General features: G+C 37.4%; 1 protein-coding gene across 1 annotated transcript in view; it reads left to right on the top strand.

Moving 5' to 3' along the window:
- The first annotated feature begins 13,541 nt into the window (after positions 1-13,541).
- Positions 13,542-25,908, top strand: part of Sel1l (SEL1L adaptor subunit of SYVN1 ubiquitin ligase) — a 57,365-nt gene continuing 44,998 nt past the window's right edge. Inside the window, exons 1-3 of the mRNA XM_046440722.2 lie at positions 13,542-13,715; positions 19,288-19,325; positions 20,495-20,726. Of these exons, the coding sequence (XP_046296678.1) occupies positions 13,646-13,715; positions 19,288-19,325; positions 20,495-20,726 (340 nt within the window). The 5' untranslated portion in view covers positions 13,542-13,645. The remainder of the gene's footprint in view (positions 13,716-19,287; positions 19,326-20,494; positions 20,727-25,908) is intronic.

A 25,908-nucleotide genomic window follows, 5' to 3' on the forward strand; every position in this document is an offset into this window, starting at 1 on the left:
ATGTATGACTGACCCAAACATGATCAACTCATAGAGAAAACACCTACAGGATGTACAATGACAATCACATTCAATTGTCTGGGATATGTGCCAATTTTCAGTTATGTAAGACTATAAATTTGAACATTTTTTGTGAAGGTGTTTTTGTTTTGGCAGGAAGATAGAATATGATTTAACAGTTTGTTTACTTAGTTTATAAATTTTAATTAATCAGAACCACGGTATGTAGAACTCCAATTTTACTCATGCCCTGGGCTCTGCCAGGTGTGTAAGCCAGATGTGTTCCTTGGTTGGGGGAGCACAGGTACTCAGCATCACTAAGGAAAGCTTCCTTTCCTAATACAGTACTTTGTATATAGTTTTATGGTTTCGTACAAGTATATGTTCTTCTCTTTGTAAACAATATCTTTCAGAGAACATTTATTCCTGAAATAGTACAGATGTTTCTTTCAAATGTGACTTCTACCACCACTAATAAACTGATAACAAAATTACTAGAAGATTCAACAGCTGAAGACAGAGGAGTCTGAGAGATTCAAAAGTGGTGGACAAAGTTGTCTATAGTGACTTTCTTCCCAAAAGTACAGTTCAGAAAGGGGGAACAAAAGAGGACATAGACAGATGTTCCTCGGGCAGGTGATCAAAGGTCAATTCCAACAGAGATGCATCATGTTGATGGTGAGTCTCCTTGATATGATGGATACACATATGACACATGGTTTCTGTGGTCTTTCTCACAAAACCTGTAATCCCAGTCCAATGAGAAAATTATCAGATCAATCCCAACTGAGGGACATTGTACAAAACATCCTACCAGTATCCCTCAAAACTGTCCATGTCTTCACAAACAAGGAACGCCTGAGAGTAACCGAGAGGATCCTAAGAAGACAAAATTATCTATCTGTGCTATCCTGGATGGGATCCTGGAACAGAAAAAGGACATTAGGCAAAAATTAGGGAAGGCCAAATAGAGTAAGGACTTTGGTTAGTAATAATTTGTCAATATTAGTTCATTCATTGTGACAAATGTACCATCCTAACTCTAAGATGTTACCAATAGGGGAAACAGTGTGGAGTTTATGGGAACTCTGTACTATGTTTGTAGCTTTTCTGTAAATATCTAACTATTATGAGATTTTAAAAGTTATATATTTTTTAATTTCAACAAAGCATGCACAAAGGACAAAATGGCCTCAAATGCAGCCTCTTAGCAGAAAAAGGGAATGGAATTTCCTAAAAAGACTCACTACAGGATGGGCAGAGGCTGGATTTGTGACCAAAGATCATTCTAGATCTCAAGACTGTAATGGGGGAGGCCTGGTCTGGATACAGAAGAGCAATGATTCTGGAACAGTCCTACATCAGCCATCTTGACAGCATGGACATGCTTTGTAGAAAATGGCCATGTGTCTGTCACCAAGACCCAAATCCTCAGAGCCCCAGGCCAATTTCCCTCCTTGCCTCTCCTTGAAGTGGATGTTGGGAAAGCACTTCCCCCTCCCACCCTGAGCCGGGGCAATATCCAGTGATGGCCACAAGGGGACATAAGAGGCCATCAAGAGCTTCAGGCAGCAATGGTCAGACCTGCTCCCCTGGAAGGTAACAGGCAACTGAAACCAAACCACAGGTCTGACCTTCAAGTCTTTCTAAGCTGACTCCACCATGACTGAGGATGTGCCAAGCACGCGTTTCCCCAGTCACAGTAGTGCACAAAACACATTACAATTGATTTTCACTTCTGAACTTGGTGCCAGTATCCTCACTAATGGCAGACAACTTATTCTGGTCTGATAAAAGTCACGTTTTCCTTGGTCTAATAAAATAAATGGTTTTTGTTGTTTTGGTTTTGTCACCTCCACTTTAAAATGGAATCAGTGCAAGATCTATTCACACACACACACGCGCGCGCACACACGCACACACACACACACACATACCCTCCCCATCTTAAGGTCCATCTTGCATGGAGAAAGTCTGAGTTATACATGGTTTGGCGGGGGAGGGGGGGCAGAAGCAGTTCTGTGTCCACTGAAGCGCTCTTCTGGTATAATCCATTGTCTATTCTCTTAACATTGGCAATTCCCGTGACCTTCCTGTGCTGATCTGGTTCACAGCCCCATGCTGTGACCTGAAGATTCTGCAAGACCTCAGCCATGTACTTTTATTATAAATGATTTGGATGGCCCACCCTCCCAGTTCCCAGAAACCAGATTGCTGGCTTTCGTGCCCCATGTCCTCTCTCCCCAGCTATATAAAAATATTCAGATCCCTTCACACCCCAAACCACACTCTAGACACTCTTATATCTATATTTCCCATGTCCGCATTTTCACAGTTTCTCTGTGCCTTGTGGTATAAGGAGGAACTGTGGGACTAAGGTTTCAAAAATCCCAGGCAGAAAGCAAGACACTATGTGGGAGGAATTCTCCTTCTGTGCAGACCATTCCTCATGACTGTTAGAAGCACACAGGCAAACACACCCACAGAGACATATGGCAGATCTGTGTGGGGAAGAACAGTGGGGTTGTGAAGAATGCTTTTCCTCTTCTTTTCACTGCATTTCATCAATTTTTCTCTTGCATCTTCAGGCTCTTTTAATCTATCTAAGCTAGCCTGGCTGGGCTGCCATACATGAAGTCATGTAGATGGGGTTCCAACCTGATAGAAGGCTGGTGGCCTTATAAAGAAGATAAGAGAGAGGAGGGATCTTTCTCCCCACTCCTACACACTGAGGAAAGGCCATGTAGCCCACAGCAAGAAGGCAACATCAGTCTTCAGGCCAAGAAGAGGGCTCTCACCAGAACCTAATCAAGCAGACACCTTGATCTTAGACTTCCAACTCCATAACTGTAAGACAATAAATTTCCATGTTTAAGTCATACAATCCATGGTGTTTTGTTACTTCATCCTTTGCCTAATGACATGGGTACTGTGCCTTTTTTTTTCTTTATAATGGATTCTTATAGAATTAAAGATGAATTTAAGTAGCCCATTGGCGGGGTTGTTGACACCTCTTCCTAATAAAGAGATTTGCTTTATGATAGCATTTATTCTGCAGTTCAAGCACTTGCCTCATTACAACCTAAGTACAGTTTTGAGGGAAAAAACGTATAGCAAAATATTTAAGACCAAATACATACTAATTAAAATAACACAAATAACATTCTGGAAAAGGGAAAGAGTCCAACAACAACAAAAACTTCTTAAGAAATGTTTTTAGAAGACTTTAGAGTTGGGTTTTGTAAAGGAAGATTATCAGAAAATGAGTCATCCAGCTAAAGGAAATATATAGGATGGTCCAGGATAGTACAAATAGGTTAAGCTCACATCTGAAGCAGCATAGATGTATTCAAGGAAAAGGGAAAATATGATTAGATATACAGAGGAAGAGAGGGAGAAAAGACACTGGATATTCAAGCAGGGGAATTTGAATTCTTTGCACAAATTATAGGAAAAACCTTGTAACTTCTTGGACAAGAGAGTTTGAGGAAATGCATCTGATGACTCTGTCAGCAAGTTTATGTAACATGAAGTAATGAGGGCTATCATTGGGATGGATATCATGGAAATAGAAAAACAGAAGAATTTTCAAAAAACATCAAAGGACAAGAATTGCCAAGACTTCGAGATGGATTTAATTGTTGCTAAATAGTAGTTGTCAGTTCTTAGGCTTGACAAATGGGACATTCTGACAAGGGAAATGGTGCAGACCTGATCAACTCACATGGAGGAACTTGGCCCTCTTACTGAGAGCACCTGTCCCACGTGTTCCATAACTGGACACCCAAATATTGTGGAGAATCCATAAATTGAAATTGCTTTGAGAATACCTTTAGTTAGGCTACTTGAGGATAGAATACTCAGATTAACTTATTCCTAAGTTGCTAACTGCCAAAAATGTTTAAAATGCTCACTGTTTCTTGACAATTGGCAGGGGTTTTTCCTCTCCCAGCCTCCTCTCTTGTGAATCCTGTTTTGCCTTTGGAGATACATATACATATATGCACTTCAAAGATATATATATGAGATATATATATGCACTTTATAACCTTTGCACATATACTCATGTACAAAATATATAAATGTCTCTAAATTATTCTGATACAGAATGGATTCATCTTTCAACTTCCTATCCAAAGTCAGGCTGTTGGGCTGAAATTCTGCCACCCACAGTCTGAGCTGTAGAATAGGCAGAGGTGCTGAATGTTTGACCATGCCTTGGTTTCTCTAACTGACAAATAGGAATAACTATGATAGTCTTCTAGAGTTTGCTAACACAAGGTTCACCTGACATAAAATATGTGAAGTGCCTACCACAGTGCTAGGCACATGGTGAGTGCACAATAAACCTTAGAGATTATGGACTAGAAATAATACCACCCAGAATAGTAGCAGAAATGGAAGAGACAAAAATGGGCAGCAACGCGTCAAAAATGAACAGGAAGCCGGGCGCAATGACACATGCCTGTAATCCCAGCAACTCAGAAGGCTGAGACAGGAGGATCACAAATTCAAGGCCAACCTCAGCAATTTAGCAAGATTCTAAGCAATTTGGTGAGATTTTTTGTCTCAAAATTTAAAAAAAACAAGAAGGGCTGAGGCTGAAGGTCAATGGTAAAGCACCTCTGGGTTCAATCACCAGTATAAAAACAATACAAAACCAAAGAACAGGAACATATTTCTATGATTCTTATGAGTCAAACTATTTCAAAGCAAAAAGTTATTTTTAGAAAATTAATAGAAACTCCTTGAAAAAAATTCTCCTTATGATCTCCCAGGGCATGCCCCTGGTGACTATTCTCCAAGTAGGCTCCATCTTGTACAGTTTCCACCACCCACAACAGTCTATTCAACTATGAACCCTTCCATGCATTGATCATTTGATGATATAAAAGCCCTTGTAATCCAATCACTTCCCAGAAGCCCCACTCCTAAACATTGCTGCACTGAGGACAAGCCTTTAACCAATAAGCCTTTGAGGGACATTTCAGAACTAAACTATAAAAAAAAATAGCACACACACACACACACACACACACACACCACACTCACACATACACTTCCCAGCTCTGTCTGCTAAGAGATTTTAGAAGCAATAACACCCCAGTAGTAAGGAGTCTCCTAGAATGTAAATATCATTTTTCAGTGAAAGGGAGCAGGATTCCTTGGAGAAATGGCTGATTCCAGGGCTAAGCCAAGGAAGGTATAAAAAAATGTAAATAATATAAAACAGTAAGGATGAGCTCAAAAAATGATGGGGTCATGTCACAAAGATATAGATGTCGCTTTGAAGGAGCATCCACTAACCAATTCTGAGATAATCTTACAATAATTATAATCAAAGATTATAACCTATTGAGTAAACAATCTGACTACACCAATATAAATTAATTGATTAGATGAATAAGTAAGAAAACTCTGCCTCCACTAGAAAGTCAACAATAAACACTAGAAGAAATGATGAAATTAGAAATTCACCATTTGGCAACTATTACAAAAATAATTCCATCAGGCAAGAATCCTGAATGTATACATGATAAAATTTGGAGGAGAATTAAGAATCATGTAATATCTACTTAGTCTTACTGTATGCCCTACAAAATACATATTAATTTCAAAAGGTAAATTAATGTCATCACTGAAGTGATTTGCATTTACAGTAATATTATTTCCTTTATTTGATCAAGATCATCTTTGCCAGGGACTCACCAATAGCATTTGCCTGCTCATCTGGGGCACTGGGGAAAATTCAGCATCACTTCACACTCAGTGCAACACCTAAATCTGATCATGACACAAACTGAAATTAGAACACATTCTACAAAATAACTGGCTTTTTTTCATTTTAAAAACTCAGTGTCAAAAGATTCAGGAAAACACAAACACACAAACTACAGGAAATGATCCAGATAAAGGGATATTAACCACAAACTGGATACACCTCCATCTCTTGGATGTACTGTTGTTAGAAAGGAAATAATTAAAGAAAATTGGTGCAATCTGAATAAATTCTGTGGTTGGTATTGAATCAGTTATTAAATGCCTGACTGATAATAGTGCTGTGGTTATATAAGAGAAATTTCTTTCAGGAAATACACACTAACATACTTAGGAGAAAAATAGCAGTGTATCTGCAACTTAACTCTCAATTCTTATGCTGCTTGTTCTAATTACATATAAATGTGTGTTTACATAAACATAGTTTTCATGTGTATTTGAAACATATATTTACACATTTTAGTATAAGTATAATATGCATATTTCTTTTTGCCAATGCAGCCCTTTGATCTAAAATTACTATCAGCCATCACCAAAGTGATTTGCATTTACAGTAATAGTATTTCCCTTATTTGAAGATCTTTCTCTTAAAATGGCCATTTTGCACTTATCCATCTCAACTCCTAACCAATAGGTGAACTTCTCTGAATCAGACTTTCTTCTTTTGGTGCTGGTGATGAAACTCAGGACCTTACATGTGCTAGTTTTGTTAGTCAGCTTTTTGTGGCTGCAACAGAGAATTGTCAGGAACAATTTAGAAGAGAAAAGAGTTATTTTAGGCTCACAGTTTCAGAGGTTCAGTCCATGGTCTGTTGACTGCATTGCCCTGGACCTGAGATGAGGCAGCACATCATGATAAGAGGGTGGGGTGCAGAGGAAAGCTGCTTAGCTATTGGCAGTTGGGAAGTGCAGAAGGAGAGCAAGAGCATGCAGAGCAAGGGACAAGATTTAATTCCCAAGGGCACCCTTCCTCCCCATGACCTAGTTTATTCAGCCCTGCGTCAACTGCTTACAGTTATCACTCAATAGTCTATTCAATTTTTTTTTTTTGGTACTTAGGATTGAACCCAGGGGTGCTTAACCCCTAAGCCACATCCCCAGCCCTTTATAATATTTTATTTAGAGACAGGGTCTCACTGAGTTGCTAAGGCCTCACAAAGTTGCTGAGGCTGGCTTTGAACTCACAATCCTCCTGCCTCAGCCTTCCCGAGCCGCTGGGATAATAGGAGTGCGCCTCCACATCCAGCCCATTCAAATTATTAATCCATCAAATGAATTAATCCACTGAAGAGGTTACAGCTCTAATAATCCCATCATTTCAACTCTGAACATTCTGGCATTGCCTAATATGAGTTTTTCAGGGAACATCTTATATCTAAACCATATCACTAGACAGGTGCTCTACTGCTGAACTGCATTTGGAGGTGATTGTCATTACCTCTTTCTCCTCCTTTTCCTCCTCCTCCTTTTTCTTCTTCTAACAGGGACAGGGTCTCCTAAATTTCTCAGGCTGCTCTCAAATTTGAAATCCTCCAGTAGCTGGGATAACAGGCATGCATAGCCATGCCCGGCTGAATTAAACTTGTGATACAATTGTTCGATTGTTTTTAATTGGTTCCTTTAGCATTATATACAAACAAATACTAGTTTGTGTAATAAATTTTATCATTCCTCTGTAAGAGAGAGAAGATCTCTAGACCTCTATCCAAGCCTCAAGTCCAGATAATCAGTCTCAATGCCATCAAAAGTAGCATTCCACTAATCTGTAACGACAAATCCTACCATTACATACAACTATAATGCACCAATAAAAAAGAGAAAAAAAGTAGCATTCTGTTTGCCCCTTAATATTGGCCGAATATCCCAAAACATCTGGTCCCAATCACTTCTCTGATCTCGTACTGTGCTTCTCCCTCCCTCCCCTTCTTCTGTAACCATAGAGTTCCTAGTTGTCCTTAGCACAGAGCAGACAAGCTCTCGCCTTTACACAACCTTCTCTCTATTCCTGGAAAGCTCTTCACTGGGTATCTTCACAGCTCATTCCCTCATAATCTTTCAGTCTTTACTCAACCCCAGCTTTATGGGGGAAGCCTGCCCTGGTCTTCCCCATTTTGAATTTAAATGGACTCCTCCCTCAGCCTCCTTCTTCCCCTTCCCGCTTTATTTTTCCCCCATAGCACTTATCACTTTCTAATATATTACAGTTTACTTGCTTATTTTATTCTTATTCTCTCCCTATTTAGAATATAAACTCCAGGTTTTGTCTATTTTATTTACAGCAGTGTTTCATATAATACATACTAAGAAAGAAAAACAAAGCTGATCCTGACATTCAGCAGTGGACCTGGCACTGACCACCAGGTTCTGTGATTCTCCAATTAGACATAAGCGATCTCATGGAATCTCAAGCTCAGGCAGAATGTGATGAGACACATAATTTTATCTAAGCATATACAAAGACAAGTTCGCTGTGCCACCCACAGAATACCAAGTACTTCCTCTTTTAAGCCAGAATGAATGACTGCTACTTGTTTACCAAATATAGTTCTATCCTCATTCTAATCTCCCCTCTCTTAATATTTGTTGATTTATTCTACCAAGTCAAAGGAAACATAGGCACTTCTAAAAGCATCCGATCCAGAGCAAATCTAACTTCCCTGGACCCTCCACAAATCACCAAACAAAAGTCCAAATTCTATAATAGCTTCTTCAAAATATCATCTTTATAGGAGACAGATAGACATGAGCAGGGGTAACATGAGGTTCTATAAACTTGGACGACTGTACTGACCACCACATGCTTTCACTTTTAAAAAGCAATTTACCTGGGTCTGGGGTTGTGGCTCAGCGGTAGAGTGCTTGTCTAGCACTTGTGAGGCCCTGGGTTCAATCCTCAGCACCACATAAAATTAAATAAATAAAGAGATGTGTCCAACTACAACTAAAAAATAAATAAATGAAAAGCAATTTACCTGCAGCCCTGCCTGGCTTAAGTCTACAGGGTATGTTGCATTCCTCTGCAAATTATATGCTATTGCAGGCACAAAATAATATCAAGAGGAATGCAAGCTACCCTGAAGAGGGGAACTTCTGTGATCCTTACACAAACTAGATCCCACAACTTAGGGAGATAAGGATAATTCCCCCTAAACATAAAACTTGTAAGAACAGTCCAAGCAGAACTGATCAACATGGGCCAAAATGACCTAGAGTTTTCACTGCAGTGGGGACTTGAAAGTCTGATGACATCATGCTGTCAGTCAAAAATCAAGAAGTGGACCTGGGTGAGACTCTCTTGAAACTTCTCTGGGACCCCCCCCCCCCAATAAAATAGAAGGGCAGGAGAAACACACCATTTTTTTTTTCCTAAGAGGATCCATGTTCTCCCTTAGGAGTTTCCCTCCTTTCCCCTTTCCTATTCTTCTAAAAAGACTCATGCCTGTTACTCTGAATGACACGTCTGAATCATTCTGAACTGATTGCAAGAATTGGAGTTTGAAGCAGGGTAGGTGGAGTCTTTGCACTACCTCAGTTTCTTGGCAGACTCCCGCCCTATAACACTCTGAGATATCCCATGGTGTGTGTTCCTCCACAGTGCAATGAGTAACAGAGTTACTGTTACTGTGCTCAACTGCAGATGTGTTCCTGGTGGTCTTTGGCCAGAGGACATTGAAGGTGCTCAAAAAATACTGTGGAAGGAAGGGGGAAAAGGGAAGACAAAATTCTTTCACTAATTAAACACACTATCACCTACTGAAGGGTTAAGTATTCTGAATTTAATGGGAGCTCCAAGCTGTTTATCTCTACCCTATAAAATTCACCCAATTAGGGCAGGGGTTGTAGCTCAGTGGTAGAGCATGTGCCTCACATGTGTGAGACACTGGGTTCGATTCTCAGCACTGCGTAGAAATAAATGAATAAAATAAAGGTTCATCAACAACTAAAAAAAATGTTTAACATAAATAAATAAAGTTCATCCAATTAAAGTTCTCATTGAAATTTAGTTTTAATCCAGTCTCTGTTCAGAAGTAGAAGTTAACAATTCTATAAAAATTGTACCAAAAGAACCCTGTCCAGTTATTCAGGGTATTAAAGTATACTGGATTTTTCTCTATCTAACTCAATACTGCTTAGTAATAATAGATCCCACAAAGGAAATGTCACTTTGATAAACCATCTTTCTCTTTCTATCAGCTTCAAAGCTTAGATTTAATGAAAATAATCCTCTGTAATCTGTTATCTACACTTTGAACTTTAGGACCTTTAATTGTAATCATGGAATGCGACATGAACATCCAAAGGTTATTTATTTTGATTACTTATTATCTACACTATACACTATCCTGAAGTTATAATGGATACAATGAGGTGTAAAGCCATTGTTTATTTACTTCAAGAGCTCTGAAAGCAAAAGAAGACTCGTCTTTGCATCTCACCATATAATTTCAGGATTTGTACTTCATTTGTGCATAAAAAAAGAAACACAAGAAAAATTGCTTTAATTCACCTCACCCCTATCAAAAAAAAAGAAAACAGTCTTCTCTAAGCCCTAAGGGAAATATCCTGCTTCTCTCTCCTTAATTCTGCCCTGGCAGATACCTTTGATACAAATGCTGGCAGCCTATACACATAACCAATCAGATAAATCCCGAAGAATGGCCCAGGAGAGTTAGTGATAATCACTCCATTTTCAGGAGGTGAGACAAAATTAAAAAGAAGCTGCGTTTTAACTATGCAGACTATTCTCAGGAAGGGTCTCTGAAAATTGTCTTGTCATCCTGGAGTGATAAGCAAGAAGGGTTTGTGTCCTCAACACTTTCAGGGGGTTCTCAACATTTGCTGATTGCCTAGTTCATCCCAATGAAATGAGAATCATATCAATATTATCTACACCAAACAGGACCTATTACCTCTTTCCATTAGAGCCTATGCTATGTTGTAATGAAAAGTAAATAGTTTTCTGCAATTTGGAAATCTATGACAATGACCCAGAACACTTTTATAGGGACAGGCAGAATAGAGCACAGCTGAGCAAATATAAAAGAAGTCTATGAATTAATAAACAATAACATTAACATTTTGTACCAGTAGAGTGAGTACATAATCTTAAAGGGGAATGTTGGCAGAGACCTTGGGGGTGTATGCTCAGCCTGGATAAGGCTGTGGAGAATTTGCAAACTTTTTTTTAAAATTAAACAGCATGCAGCGTAGCCGACTGACCAAATAAATCCGACTTTCCCACACCATCACTTGAACCTGCTTTGGAGATTCGGAATTTCCCCTGGAAGTCAAGGTCTTATGGAGCATTTGCAGAATGTATTAGTTATTCTGCTGGTTAATGGCAAAAGCTCTAGTAGTTCTAAACCCTTTCAAATTAAAGGAATAAAACTAATTTCCATCCTTATAAGCAGTTAATAAGAAATATTATCTATAGAGCACTCCACGGTGTAGTAAGTGCATTTTTCCTGAATCTCTCTTTTGAAATTCACAACAGACAGGGAAGTTGTATCTATCAATCAACCATAATAATCTAGTGCTAGTATGTGGCAAGTTCAGTGTTCTATTACTATATATAGGATCATGTGATTGTCACTGACCTCAGCAAGTTTACAATACAGGTAAGAGGGAGGGTTGTAAATGTTTGATAGATACTTGGAGAAGTGAAGATGAAGGAGGTATCAGGACCAGTTGGAGAAATCTCAACCAAGAAAAAATATAATTAAAACTGGGAAGGGGCTGGGGATGTGGCTTAAGCGGTAGCGCGCTCGCCTGGCATGCGTGCGGCCCGGGTTTGATCCTCAGCACCACATACAAAGATGTTGTGTCCGCCAAAAACTAATAAATAAATATTTAAAAAAAAAAAAACTGGGAAGGATACTAGGGCTGCAGCAAAGAAGTAAGGGCAGATGAGAGGTGGGTAGGGAAGCCCATAGCAAGGCAAGATTATGTTAATGTGGAAAATTATAAAGCAGTTTTTAAAAAGTTAAAGAACCCAGCACAGGGCCTTAACAATAAGAATTCCTAAAGACAAAAATTACAAAGAAGCTGGGCCTTAACTATGCAGAGAACCTTCCCCAATCTTATGATCAGATAGTTAACACTTCTTTTGTGGATGGCAGAAGTTTCTTCCCCAGTACTTCACCAAAAGAGGACTGTCAGCACATTCTCCTAATCTGTGAATTGACAAATTTCTAATGTTCTTTAGTCTATGAAAAAAGAGGCCATTGAAAAATTTTAAATAGGCATATGAAAGTAGTGTTTAAGGAAAATTAGTATGGTTCTAGTATGTGACTTAGAGTGATGGGAGAATGATCTGAAAATATAACTACTAGACCTTGGGTGCATCATCCAGGTAAGGGAAATGTGACCCATTCAGGAAGTTTCCAGTAAGAAGGAGAAAAAAAATGTAAATTGATACAAAAGTAAATTTTAAAATAAGAGGGATACGATTATATGAAAAATGGGAAGAAAATTATTTTACTCTATGATTTAAAAACAGACAAAGGATGAGAAAACATGTTAGTGACATAAATGGAGGTAAGAGCCAAGGAGGTTAAGTAGAAAAAAGAACTTTTTGTCAGATAATATCTTTCATCTCCTCTAAGGTGAAGAACAGCAGTTAGTTTTTTAGACTGTTACTGGGGAAAGAAGGAAAAAAAAAAATGATTTCCTCTCAAAGAAGAAAGATGCCCAGATTGGCAAATGCCTTGATTGCAGATAGGTACTAAGGAAATCAGAATGACGCAATTTGATGAAAGAAGGGGTGGGGGCATGAAGCTACCGCCCTGCTACAGAAGGAACATTCCTGAATCCCTAAGTGTTATATTAAGTATTTCTGTTTACACAACGCTGTGGCTATTACCTCCATCTCCACACTCACAAATATAGCCTCTTTTCTGGTCAAGGAAGAAGAAAACACTGCAATTCACAGATCAGAGATATGAGGACACGTGTTTGAAAGGGTTTTACAAAAGCTTTTGGCACGTTTTCCAGATGATTATTATCTAGTGGCCCTAGTAAAAATTGATAGTAGCATTGATATAATATGTACTGCATATGATTTCCTTTTGTCAGGAAGAGGATAAACAGTAGTTAGTTGCACCCTGATTTTCATATACCACGGTACTCTTTTATGTAAATATTTTAAAAAGTAAATTTATTAAAAATCTAAAATTAAAAAAAAAAAAAACTAAAGCTTTAAAAAAAAAAAAGTTGCATTGTTCTCAATGCTCCCGTCACTATGTTCAATTCGAATTTTCTGAATAAAATAGAGATGGTTAACAGATAACATGTCTTAACCTCATGTGTTCCTTGATATTTACTTTGGCCCCAAAGCAAAACATAAAAGTGGATTCACAGCCTTGTGTTAATATCTAGCTCAAGCGTTCTTAAATTCTCCTAACTTCCACAGCCACCTGCACTAGAGCTTGCCCCAGGATGGACTACGCTTCCCAAGAGCACACGCCCGTCAATCACACGAAGTGTATTGTGGTAATTGCAGTACTGGGAAAATTTTTCTCCCAGCCTTTGACTCACTCTCTGATTTAAGAGCTACCAATTAGCTGGGGCCATGTCGGTGAGGCCGTGGTCCAACCAGGAAAGCTGGTGTGGGAGCTTCGGACAATGATTGGCCAATAGATGACCTCGGGGCGGGAGCAATGAGGAAGGCGGGGCGAACACAGCGATTGGGCGAGAAATCCGCGACCGCGATCAGGGATTGGCTGCGCTCAGGGTCAGGGAAGCCTGGGAAGGGGCGGAGAAAGAAAGCTAGAGCAGGAAGAACAGTGGCGAGGCGGCGGCCGCTGAGTCCGTGGTGGCAGAGGTGAAGGCGACAGCTGCAGGGGGTGGCAGCGGTCGCGAGAACAGGATGCAGGTCCGGGTCGGGCTGACGCTACTGCTCTGTGCGGTGCTACTGGGCTCGGCCTTGGCGTCCTCGGGTCAGTATATTTCCCCGCGGCCTGAAGGCCGGAGCCGCCGCCCCCCGGCCTCGGTCGGTGATCAGGGCCGTGGGGGCTCAGGGACCGGGACTCCGCTGTCTCTAATCACACTCGTACAGGGCTGTCACTCGCTCTAACCTTGGGCTTCGGTTAGCCTGGGTATTGTGGGTGTTTAGGGAGCCGGAGGAGGGGAGAAAAGGAAGGGGCGGTTACACTGCCCACACCTCTTTCTCAACGTAACAAACTTTACGTGGCTTCTCACGGATAAGGAATTGACTCTATGGGAATGAATCCCCACAGCTGGCTTAGACCCCCAACATGACCCGGCTGGGGGTTCCTCGAGCCTGGAACCCTCCGTTTAGGTTTTGTAATTGACACACCTGGAGCTGTCACTTTGGGCAGAGCAGGGTCCAACAGCACTGGGTAGGGGTTGACAGTGATTTGGTGCGTTTGCCTAACACCTGAGGTGGTCCTTAGTCTATATCTTTTTTAAAACAGAGACTTAACGATGTAACTGTAGCCACTCTCCAACCCACTTTTTGAAACCTTCCTGAGAAAGTGGTGACCTCTGTCACAGTGTCTCCGAGTTGCCCCATGTTTGTTGACAGCGATTTTTATCACTTTGGGGGAAGACTTGAGCCTCATAAACTGAACAACAAATAGTTGCACCCTTTTATATAGATACAGAAATTCATGGACTTTTGAATTTATTTTCAATTATCTAATTTATGCTCTGGTTTTGAAAATTGTTTCCTTTTTGATGTTTTGGTTTGCTTACATCAGAAAACTTCTCTTGTGGGAATGTTGATTTTAAAAAACATAATATTCTAAGTGTTGACAAACAATTAGTATAGGAAAGCTGGAATTTTAATCAGTGTCAGTGAACGAGATAGCTGTTCTGTGGCTTTAAATTTTTTTGAAACAAGACAGAATATAAATGTCAACTCCCATTAATTCAAAGAAAATTTCCCAGCTGGTTATTCAAATCCCCAAATTATCTGCCCTAGTTGTAAATCAATGCCATAACATCATCCTGCTTCTAAAATAAGAGACCTAAACCAAAATTCTATCTGTGATGTGATTTGAGATACCATTTTAAAAGTAAGAACCATATGCACACTACTTCACTGCCAGCATACTTTGAGGTCGATTCTACTCCAGTTGTAGTAATGGCCTGTGTTCATACCAAGTCTTTTAAGACTATATAGTACATAATTCTTGAAGCACCTCTAGCAGTTGTTTGATCAAAAAAAGTAAGAAATTAAGCCGTTGAGTTTAATGGGTAAAGTAACTGATGGACCACTTTCAACAGAATTTCTCTTAGGTTTTGTTAAGAATTTGGTTTTAGTTCTGGAATAGGTCAAGGATTTGTACAGAAATATGGTCTGTAAGTGATTCTTCACACTAAAGTTTGAGAACTGCACTAATTAAAAACATACATCTCTCTGAATTCAGTTTGCAGAGTTTAAAGAAAATTAAAGCATTCAAATTTCCCTATGTTTTCTTTTGACTTTGTTTCATATGCACAGAGCTCCATGTCAGTGGAGATGATATTTGAAGATCAACAGTTGGGTCTCTGAGAATGTTATAATAAAACACTGTTGACACTGAAGTGTTAACTTTATGTGTATTGGTGTAAGTAAAGGTTCAGGAAATGTCTATGTTTGGGCTGGGGATGTAGCTCAATTGGTAGAGTGTTTGCCTCACATGCACAAAGCCCTGGGTTCAATTCACAGCACTGCAAAAAAAGAAATGTCTGTTTTGATTTCCATCGTTGTGAAAGCTGTGCCAAAACATTTCCCTGGTAAAGGCAAAATCTTAGCTGAGACTAAAATAATATAGATAACCATGTAAAAGTTAATAAAGACCAGTTGGCCCTTCCTATCAACAAATTCCAGCAGATTTAGCCAACTAAAGATGGAAAATATTTGGGGGAAAGTGTTTGTATTGAGCATGTACAAGCTTTTTTTCCTTGTCATTGTCTTCTAAACAATGTAACAACTACTTACCTAGCATTTCCATTCTACTAGGTATTATAAGTAAGAAAGGGTGTAAGTTATATACAAATACTACGTACTTTTATATAAGGGACTTTTAGCATCCTCAGCTTTTGTTGTCCCGGGGTTTGTGGGTGGAGAATCCTGGAATGAGTCCTCCATATAAAACAAGAGACAACTGGGTTGTACTAATTAGTGTAAGTATCATAAAACATGTGATATAAAGTTTTATAAATTAAGTGCTTAGATTTTTCAATTGACTTTTTCATTCATTAAAGTGCTTGTTTTATACAGAATTTCAGCGTAGTTGTAAGAGTTTAGAATTAAAGCTTTGCTCCTGTATTAAAACCAGTTTTGGGGTAGTAACTTTAACGTAAATGTGAATTGTTACCCAGGAAGAGTTGCATTTATAACCAGGTAAAATATAGTTAGCCAACAAAGAAGATCTTGATCCTATTAATAAAGACGTAGAAATATGATACTTACATTAGAAATGCTTCCTTTCCCTGTGAATAAATAACGAGGATTTAAAAGTTTTTTCTCAAGATATAAGTGAAAAGGTATAATGTTTCTCATTTAGAAATACATGCTTTCTTGGGGCTAGAGGTATAGTTCAGTGGCAGAGGATGTGCTTAGCATGCAGGAGCCCTGGGTTCAGTCCCTAGCGTGGCACGCACATACACACACACCAAAAAAAAAAAAAAAAAACTTTATTTTTTGCGGAAAGATGCAAACACTATTTACTTTATTTATGATGTACAGTGTTACAGAGTCTTTTAAATTAGATCCACTGCCAGGTATTTCAGATAATAGTTATATTAATACCATAAATTCAGAGAGTAAATTTTAAGAAGGATATTGAATTTCATGGCTTTCATTTCTTAGAACATTGCAAATGAACAGGACAGATGGTGTCATCCATTCCCTTTTGACAGATTGAGAAAATGGAGGCTGAGCAAACTTTTGACACTCAACCATGTCTGTCCAAATTAACTAAGTGATGAAGCCAGTGTCATACTTAGCTTTTAAGAGGCCTCAGCTTTGGGGGAATTCAGAATCAAGAATATCCCAGATGGGGGCTGGAGATGTGGCTCAAGTGGTAGCACGCTCGCCTGGCATGCGTGCGGCCCAGGTTCGATCCTCAGCACCACGTACAAAAAATAAAGATGTTGTGTTCGCCAATAAATAAATAAAAATATTTAAAAAAAAAAAAAAAGAATATCCCAGAATGTGTACAGATCCTAAGCAAAGTGACAGAGCAGAAGACAAGGGTATCTGGTCTCTTTTCACTAAACTTTGTATAATTGCTTTTCCTTAAAAAGTATCCTGATACTTTGTGGCTTTGTTAGCTGGTATAATGAATATTGATCTTTTTTAAAGGAAAATGTACAGTTAATGAAATAGTGTGAACAATTGTATTTTGGATATGATACTGGTAAATGAGAAATCCACAGCTCTTTATTGAATCCTTTCACATTTTGTTACTTGATGTCTGTATTCTGATTAAAAAAAAAATGTACTATTTACTTTTTGTTTATAGATTACTCCAGTGTTTTTCATCTTTAGCTGCTTGTTACATATGGGAGTGCTTAGGGCATAAACAGCTCTTTAAAAAATATATTATGTGAATGTAAATATCAGTTTAAAAGAGAAAATAGCTTATGCTTTTAGATGGCTACCTGAAGTAGGCTTTCCTAGTTTAGTAACTGAGAAAGTTCTTTTATTTATCAGCAATCTTAGTGTGTATTCCTAGTTTGTAAAGAGAGAGGAAAAGAGAAGCATGATGCAATTCACATGAAATAACCCTGATGTCACGGTCATGTCTCTTAGAGTTCAGAAACACATTTTGCTCTTGTAATGCCTAAAAGTTTGTAGTTCTACAAATGTGTATGTCCTTAAATTTACTTATAGGTGTCTACATTACTTACCTATTGGCTACCTTTTTGACCTGTTGTGACAAGGTACTAGATTCAGTAATTAGTAGAGTTCCGTCTAATCCAGGTTTCAGTCTTTGGGATGTATCATACACATTTGCACACCTAATGACTTCTCTTGATACATTAACTACGTAATACATCTATGCTTAACTACATCTACACATACAACTCTGATATAATTAATAATAGAGATGAATTTTTCATTTATCTAAAGATTTGCTGAGAATGGAACTTGAGCCATCTGTTAGAACTTGGCTTAAGGTTATGTTTGGAAAGAAGTTAGCAGGAAGGATGATTGTTAATTGACATCACTACCTAAATGTTAAGTGCACTGTGGGACCAACATGCCATACCTTTCTCCCACCTGCCAAAATCCAAACATATGAGGAAAGTAAAGTAAGTGAATATGAATACTAGCTATAATTTAAATGTCTTTGGATTTGAGACATTTTCATAGTCAGAAGTAGACTGGTTTTCTCAGATATTCAAAACAAATGAGTAATTGTAAAATAGAGTTGTAAATTTTTGCATGAGTTGATTATATTTCTTTAAGTTAGCTTTAATGACAATACAGTTCAAAACATGTTTTTGTTATAGTTGTAACTTACAAATAATCTTTAAAATAGAACTATTTGAAGTAAAGATAACAACTAAATTTTCCAGTAAAAATCAAATGGTCTTAGAGAATCTATTGGTTAATTCCTCCTATCTTATGGAGCAGAAAATACTGAATCTTACTTCTACATAAAATCAGATAATCTTAAGAACAAGAAGGAAAACCTAGAGATCATCTGACAGTTTTGTGTTTTTGTTTTTTTTTAACTGCCAGTGAATGCAAAGATCAAATATTTGCTTCTGGATATTGAGTTATTTCATGTGTTTATATAAGACCAGGAAAAAGAATAACAAGCAGCCAGAATAACAATAGAGCTGGGAAACACAGAAAGAATAAAAGGAAAATTATGTAATCTGACATAACCAAAGCAGTGTGGATGAATTTGGAAGAAAGGTGTAATTGGTGTCTGGATTCATTATTTATTTAGTATAAGCTGTCAAGTTTCTTAATAAATAGCTCTCATGTGGGTGAGTATACAAATAATACGATACTACTTTTTATATCTATCTGGTTATCTCTTCAGTGAAGTAAAACAAATTTTAACATATTTGGCAACTGTACTGATGATGATGATGATGAGGACGACGACGACTACGATTTGCCATTCTTGGCAGTATTAGCAAACAGTTAAATGCTGATTAGCACTAAAATAAGCCAATGTAACTCCAGATCCTGAGCAGAGAACAGAATAAGTAGAAGACTAGAATATGAAATTGGATATTTATTTTTATGAACTGAATAACTCATTCTCAGTAACAGACTATTTACAGAAATTGGATGGAAGGTAAAGTATCTGTGGTTTGTTCATTTTGACTGGATACAGTTGGTTTTCCTACCTAGAGAAAGAAAGAAGTTACCCCCTCAACCTGTTTTTTTCTTTTCACTCAATATTTTGAGACCAGATGCTGAATACAACCAATTTTAAAATAATTGTTTATTTGTTTTATCAAATATTTTATTTTAATAATATTTGTAATTTCCCAACAGAAAAGATGACCAATTGTATTAAAATTTCTTTACAGATGAAGAAGGCAGCCAGGAAGAATCTTTGGATTCCAAGGTGTGTACTAAAATTTGCACAGGCCACTATTTGCTGCCCAATTTAGAAGCATGGAATTTTGTACTTTACTGAGGATATGAAATCTGTGTCTTTTGAGTAAAAAGAAAAGAAAAAGATAGGCAACATCAATATTAGTTATAACTCTTCTAGGGTAAAAAAAAAAAAAATCACTGACCTACAAGAGAGTATAGTTGATACTTTCATTAAGAATTTAGCTATGGGGCTGGGGTTGTGGCTCAGCAGAGAGCTTGTCTTAGCACACGCAAGGGCCTTGGTTCGATCCTCAGCACCATATAAAAATAAATAAAATAAAGGTATTGTGTCCAACTACAACTAAAAAATAAATATTAAAAAAAAAAAGAATGTTGTCTAGCCAGGTGTGGTGGTGCACACCTGTAATCCCAGAGGCTCAGGGGGGCTGAGACAGGAGGATTATGAGTTCAAAGCCAGCCTCAGGAGTGGCAAGGCACTAAGCAACTCAGTGAGATCCTGTCTGTAAATAAAATACAAAATAGGGCTGGGGATGTGGCTCAGTGGCTGAATGCCCCAGTTCAATTTCCAGTACCAAAAAAAGAATGTTGGCTATTAACTTTAATTTCTACTTGAACATTTGGTGTGTATATCTGAGAAGCTTAAGGGGGTAATATTTTTGTTGCCTGATTAGAAATTGGTTTTAGTCCGTGTGTGTGTGGGGGGGGGGGGGGGTTCTTTGAGTTTTGAGGACTGAACTTCTGCCATTTGTTTCCATTTACATAACTTTTCAAAGAAAAATGAGTTTATGCTCTTATTGATTGTTTAAATGAGTAAGACTGATTCTTACATATCCAAGGAGGACACTGTATGAGCTCTAATCTCTAGAAGAAATGTAGATAAAAACAGGAAATTTTAATACAATGTTATCATAGAGTAAGTATAATATATGATGAGAACATGTAGAGGGATAACCTAAGCCGGACTTTTGGAATTAAGAAAAGCTTCCTGGGAAAAGTAGCATCTGAGTTGAAATTCAAAAAAAAGAATGAGTCAAGCAAGTGATGAAGGCATGTCATGAACACCAGCCAGAGCCTATAGGGATGAACTGAAGGAGACATAGCTGGGTTTGCAAAAGTGAAGGAAGGCTAGAGGGAGTCTTGGTTCTGTTGATAACTAAAAATATTTTATATTCTCAGAATTCTTTGCCATCAGATGAGTCAGTAAAGGACCATACCACCACGGGCAGAGTAGTTGCTGGTCAGATATTTCTTGATTCAGAAGAATCAGAATTGGAATCCCATATTCAAGAAGAGGAAGACAGCCTCAAGAACCAGGAGGGGGAAAGTGTCACAGAAGAAATCAGCTTTCTAGAATCTCCAAATCCAGAAAACAAGGACCATGAAGAGCCAAAGAAAGTACGGAAACCAGGTAGTCGGGATGTTTTTATTGCTTTTGCTTGATTTCGGAAAGAGATAACTGAAGTTTTAAAATTAGTGAGTGTAGAAAAATGCTGAAGAAGTCTGATTTTGTTAATTATTAACCGCATATGAAAGTATAGTTTTATGGCATTTTCTAGATTTTAATATATTAGTTATTCACTTAACAGATTTGACCTATGTTACGTGAACTGAATTCAATAGAGGAAATTCCATATGATTTATATTTATATTCTAAAATTTCTTTTTGTATACCAAAAATAATAATTTAAAATTATCGGGGTGGAACACAAAATAGAATAGAGAACTGTCTATCATGCTACATCAGCTTTTTTCAGAATTGTTAGAATAACTAGGTAATTTGTATTAGATATTTATAACTCTCCAGTTGAAGCTTTTATAAACATGTAAACTATAATCTGCTTTTTTCTCCTTTTTGACACTTCCTTTAAATTTAAAATTTTCTTTGTGTGAGCTAAATGCCTGTTCTTCTAAAAAAAATTTTCTGCTTTGCCTTATCCTTCCAGCCTTCTGTCATTTAGTTTATTATTTCAGAAATCACCACCATAGCCATTTATTATTTCATTGTTAACCACTCTCGGGAACTGATCTAGATTTGAACTTTTAAAAATTTAAATTCATTTTTTATCTAGAAATGTACCTACTCATGAATAGAAAAACCATCTTTAAAAAAATTTAAAATATTTTAATTCCATCAACTAGAAATAACAGCTATTAACATTTTGAAGCATACACTTATGGGTTGTTTTTTATAGTTATATGAATACTTCTTCAGAAAACTAAATTTGGGGCTTGGGTCGTAGTTCAGTGGTAGAGCGTTCACCTAGCAAATGGGAAACCATGGGTTCAAACCTCAGCACCACATAAAAATAAATAAAATGAAAGATATTGTGTCCATCTACAACTAAAAAAAGAAAACTAAATTTGGCTAAAATGTATATACTATTTTATGGCCTTCAATTTGTACTTAACTGCTTGCCATGAACATTTTCCCATGTTATTAGCCATTTACAATTGGATGGTTAATAGCTATAAAAAAATATATAAATTTACCATAGCTTAGAAATAGGTTGTGTACTGTGAGATCATTTTAAATTTATCTTTGTGCATATCATATTCTTAGAATCTTTTTTTTTTTTTTTTGTACTGAGGATTGAACCCAGGGTTGCCCCACCATTGAACTATATCACCAGTCCTTTTATTTTGAGACAGGGTCTCACTAAATTGCCCAGGCTGGCCTTAAACTTGGAATTTTCCTGCCTCAGCCTCCTGAATAGCTGGGATTTAGGTGTGTGCTACCACACTAGGCTTTCTTAGAATTCTTAAAAATAAATTTTGCTGGGTTAAATGTAAATCAAGAAAATATATATGATACATAATTATTAAATTACTTTTCAAAAAAAGAATCCTGTTCACTTCCTTTGAGACTAACATTTTTCCTCATACCTCAACCAAATATGAATTACTATTTTAAACTTTTGCCAAGTATTAGTTTAATTCATTTCTTTTTATTTTTTATTAGGAAGATTTTTAAATACGCACAGAAGTGGAGGGTATAATGACACCCTCATACCTATTTGTCGCCCAGCTTCAGCGTCTGTCAACATTCTGCTGCTCTAGTTTCATCTTTTCACCCCATATACCCCTGCATTTTTTTTCTTTTCTAGAGAATTTTAAAGCAGATTCCACATGTTCTTTTACTGTTGTATGTATCTCTAAAAGTAAGATTTTTTTTCTAACAAAACCATAAAATTAGTTTTTATCCTTTATCACCTAATACCCAGACTGTTCAATTTTCCCACTTGTTTCAGATGTTTTCTTATAATTGATTTGTTTGAATCAGTATCCAGTCTAAGAGCTTAAGTTTCTCATAATCTGTAACAGTCTCCTGCCCTTCTTTTTAAGTGTCATTTTATTTGTTAAAAAAATAGTGTCTTTTATGCTATATAATTTCCCATATTATGGATCTAGCATGTTGTATCCTTGTATTGTTATTTTAGTTTATTCTACTATTTGCTATATATTCTAAAAACTGCAAGTTAGCTCTAGAGGCTTGGATGTGTTTGGTTCTGCTTTTTATTACAGGTATACTGCATTACATTGGGAGGCATATAATAGTATCTAATTATTCCACTTTTAGTGATATTAAGTTTCATCAGTGAGATCAGTTGGCATTAGCTTGATCTAGCCATACCACATTTTCTCTTTGACCTTTTGCCTAGAAGGCCACTGTTTGTGTTTGTTTTCTGGATCCTGTCTTTCATTTTGGGTTACAAAGCAGTGATACTCTCTACCATTCCTTCTGGATTTGTTACTTGGGATTCTTTTATAGAGAACTTTCCCTTTTCAGATAATTGGGGCCAGCAGGATAAATTGTTGATTGTTGATTATTTTTCCCTTGAAATGTTTTCAAGTAATAATTTGATTCCCTCCAACAGAGACCAAAGATGTGTGGGTTTTTTTTTTTTTCTTTTTGTTTCATTTTTATATTGTTTGTTGCTTTGCTTTGTTTTTGAGCATTGTCGGGGACATAGGGGAAAACAGATAATAAAAAACAAAGTGTGTTTTTCTATACTCATTAAACACTTCTCATACCAGATATGTGGGAATATTTCTGCACATATCAAGCAGGCATTTGACAGCAAACTTCCCATTGGACACCATCTGGGTGTCCTCTCGTTTAACTCAGTCTGCCTGGAGCTAGCATCAGATCCCACAGATTGAGAGCTGAGTCCATAAGAGTATTTCCCTCCTCCCACTTCACATGCCAGTTGCAAGCCTTAAGTTGTTATGCCTGAGCTGATTAGCAGTCTTAAACTGGAATTCCCATGATCTCCTCTTTGGGTTCAGGTAATTTACTAGAGCAGCTGAAAGAATGCAGAAAAACACATTTACCCATTTATCATAAAGGATCTTATAAAGGATATGGATGAAGAGCACAAATAGACATGATGCAAAAAGTGAGTTATAAAAGAAAACACAGCTTTCCTACCCTCTCTAGGTGTGCTCTCCACTAGGAACTTACGTGTGTTCAACAATCCAGAAGCTTTCAGAACTCAGTCTTTTGAGGTTTTTGTGGAAGATTCATTATGTAAGCATGGGTGATAACTCATTTTCCACTCATTTATGTATAGCTCAATCTTCAGCCCCTCTGAAGGGTGGGACTTAAAATTCTAACCCTCTAATCACATGGTTCCCCTGGCAATAAGCTCTCATAACTGTCCAGGAGCCCCCAAGCCTCTGTATGCTATCTCTTTAGCATACAGAAGATACTTTATCAATCCAGAGATTCTGAGGGTTTTAGGAACTGTGTGAGGAAACTGAGAGGATTGCCAAACATACATTTCAAAATATCACGAGGATCATTACAAATTCATAGATTTTTATGTATTTATGTTTCACCATATTATAGTCATTCTTTTTGTTGCTCAAATCATCCCATGTTTGGCCTTTGGGAATCCTTTTAAATTTATTCCTTTGTTCTTTTGACTTTCATAACTTTTTTCACAACTTTTTAACTTTCTTAACTTTTTTATATTCCACAGTTTAGGCCTCAAAAGATGTGTATGACCACTAAGTTTTGGTAGATACTGTTAGGAAATATTCACACTAATACTTCCAATTCAAATTAAACATTATTGGTGAGATGATGCAAAGGGTTGGGTTGACAAATTGAACTGAGAATAGTAAGAGCTCTTATCTTTGAATATTTTCAAAAAAGATAATTGTCACAAGACAGTCAAAGCAAAGAAAAGTTCATGACTGCCAGAGCTGTGCCCATGTGCTTTCTTGCCTTGATTTAGGATGAGCTGTGGCCCAGGTTTTAACATATAAGACCTCTAAGTGATGCATGTGGAATATCATTTCTACAAAAGGGCTATTTTAATCATGAGACATCTGTAGTATGTTCTTGATAATTGTGTAATTTTTTACATTTTCTGGGTAGTCATGCCTGTAGTATACCTCCCAGGTTTATGCATAATAAGCAATCTAGATAGACCAAATCTATCCTGCTAAAGCATTCAGTAAGTAAGCATTGTTCCTGTAGTACTTTTAATGTGCTTGCCAGAATGTCTCTCATTAGCATGTTTCTAAGGTAATTTGATCAAGTCATCTCTATTTCTTGAGCCAGTAAGAGGACAGAACAGATTGCAGAACTACCACTAGCTTTTCTGTCATTCCAGACCTCTATTTGTTTCCTTTTATGTTAGTGTTAGTTTTTGTTGATGCTGGAATTCTTAGTACCTGATGACATTAATGTTATATTGCTTTGTCCTAATCTATATGTATGTATAGTTTCAAAATAACAGCAACAACCTTACCACTGACCATGGGGCCACTGAAAGCAGTCTGATATTTCTTTATATTTTTTTGTCCTTAGTACATGTTTTAGTAGGGATTTATAAGTGTTTTAAAATCACTTGAGTAATTCTCTGTTATACCAACAACTTGACAAATGTTTAGATGTGTTTTCATTTGTTTTAGTCTTCATTAATGACAGATTCATTTTTAATTTCTTCTTAGTATATGAAAAGGCTTATATTCTTTTTTAAAAAAAAATTTTTTTTTAGTTGTAGTTGAACACAATACCTTTATTTATTTATTTTTATGTGGTGCTGAGGATTGAACCCAGTGTCTTGCACATGCTAGGCGAGTGCTCTACCACTGAGCCACAACCCCAGCCCAAGGCTTTTATTCTTATACATATATAATAGATTATTTATGCATGGCTTTGTGTGTATGCAATTCAGAATGCTTTAGAATTGGGTTATATGACAATTACTTCTAAACTTGCTGTTTTTGTCAGCCCCTCATTTATGTTGCTGCCATTATTAAGCTTCCTGAAACCCAAGTTTGACCCTTTACAATCAGTCATAACCTCTCCATCTGCCTTATGAGATGAAGTGCAACTCCTTAGCATGATTCACAGAGTCTTCAAAGTCTGACATATCAGCTGCCTTCTCTAACCTCATCTGCAGCTCTTTCCCCAAGCATCCTTTCTCAACGGGACTAAACCCCTCACTGTTCCTTACCTACACCCTTCAGTTTATGCCTTGGGCCTTTGTTCAGGTTCTCTCCCCTGTGCTTAAAATGCCTTCCTCATTCCTTAAACAAATCCATCTACCAAATTTCTGCTCATCCTTAAAGATAAA

Source organism: Marmota monax, unplaced genomic scaffold (genome assembly GCF_021218885.2).
Source record: "Marmota monax isolate L192 unplaced genomic scaffold, Marmota_monax_Labrador192_F-V1.1 WCK01_AAM20220418_F8-fsc00017, whole genome shotgun sequence".
In the NCBI taxonomy this organism is placed as follows: domain Eukaryota; kingdom Metazoa; phylum Chordata; class Mammalia; order Rodentia; family Sciuridae; genus Marmota; species Marmota monax.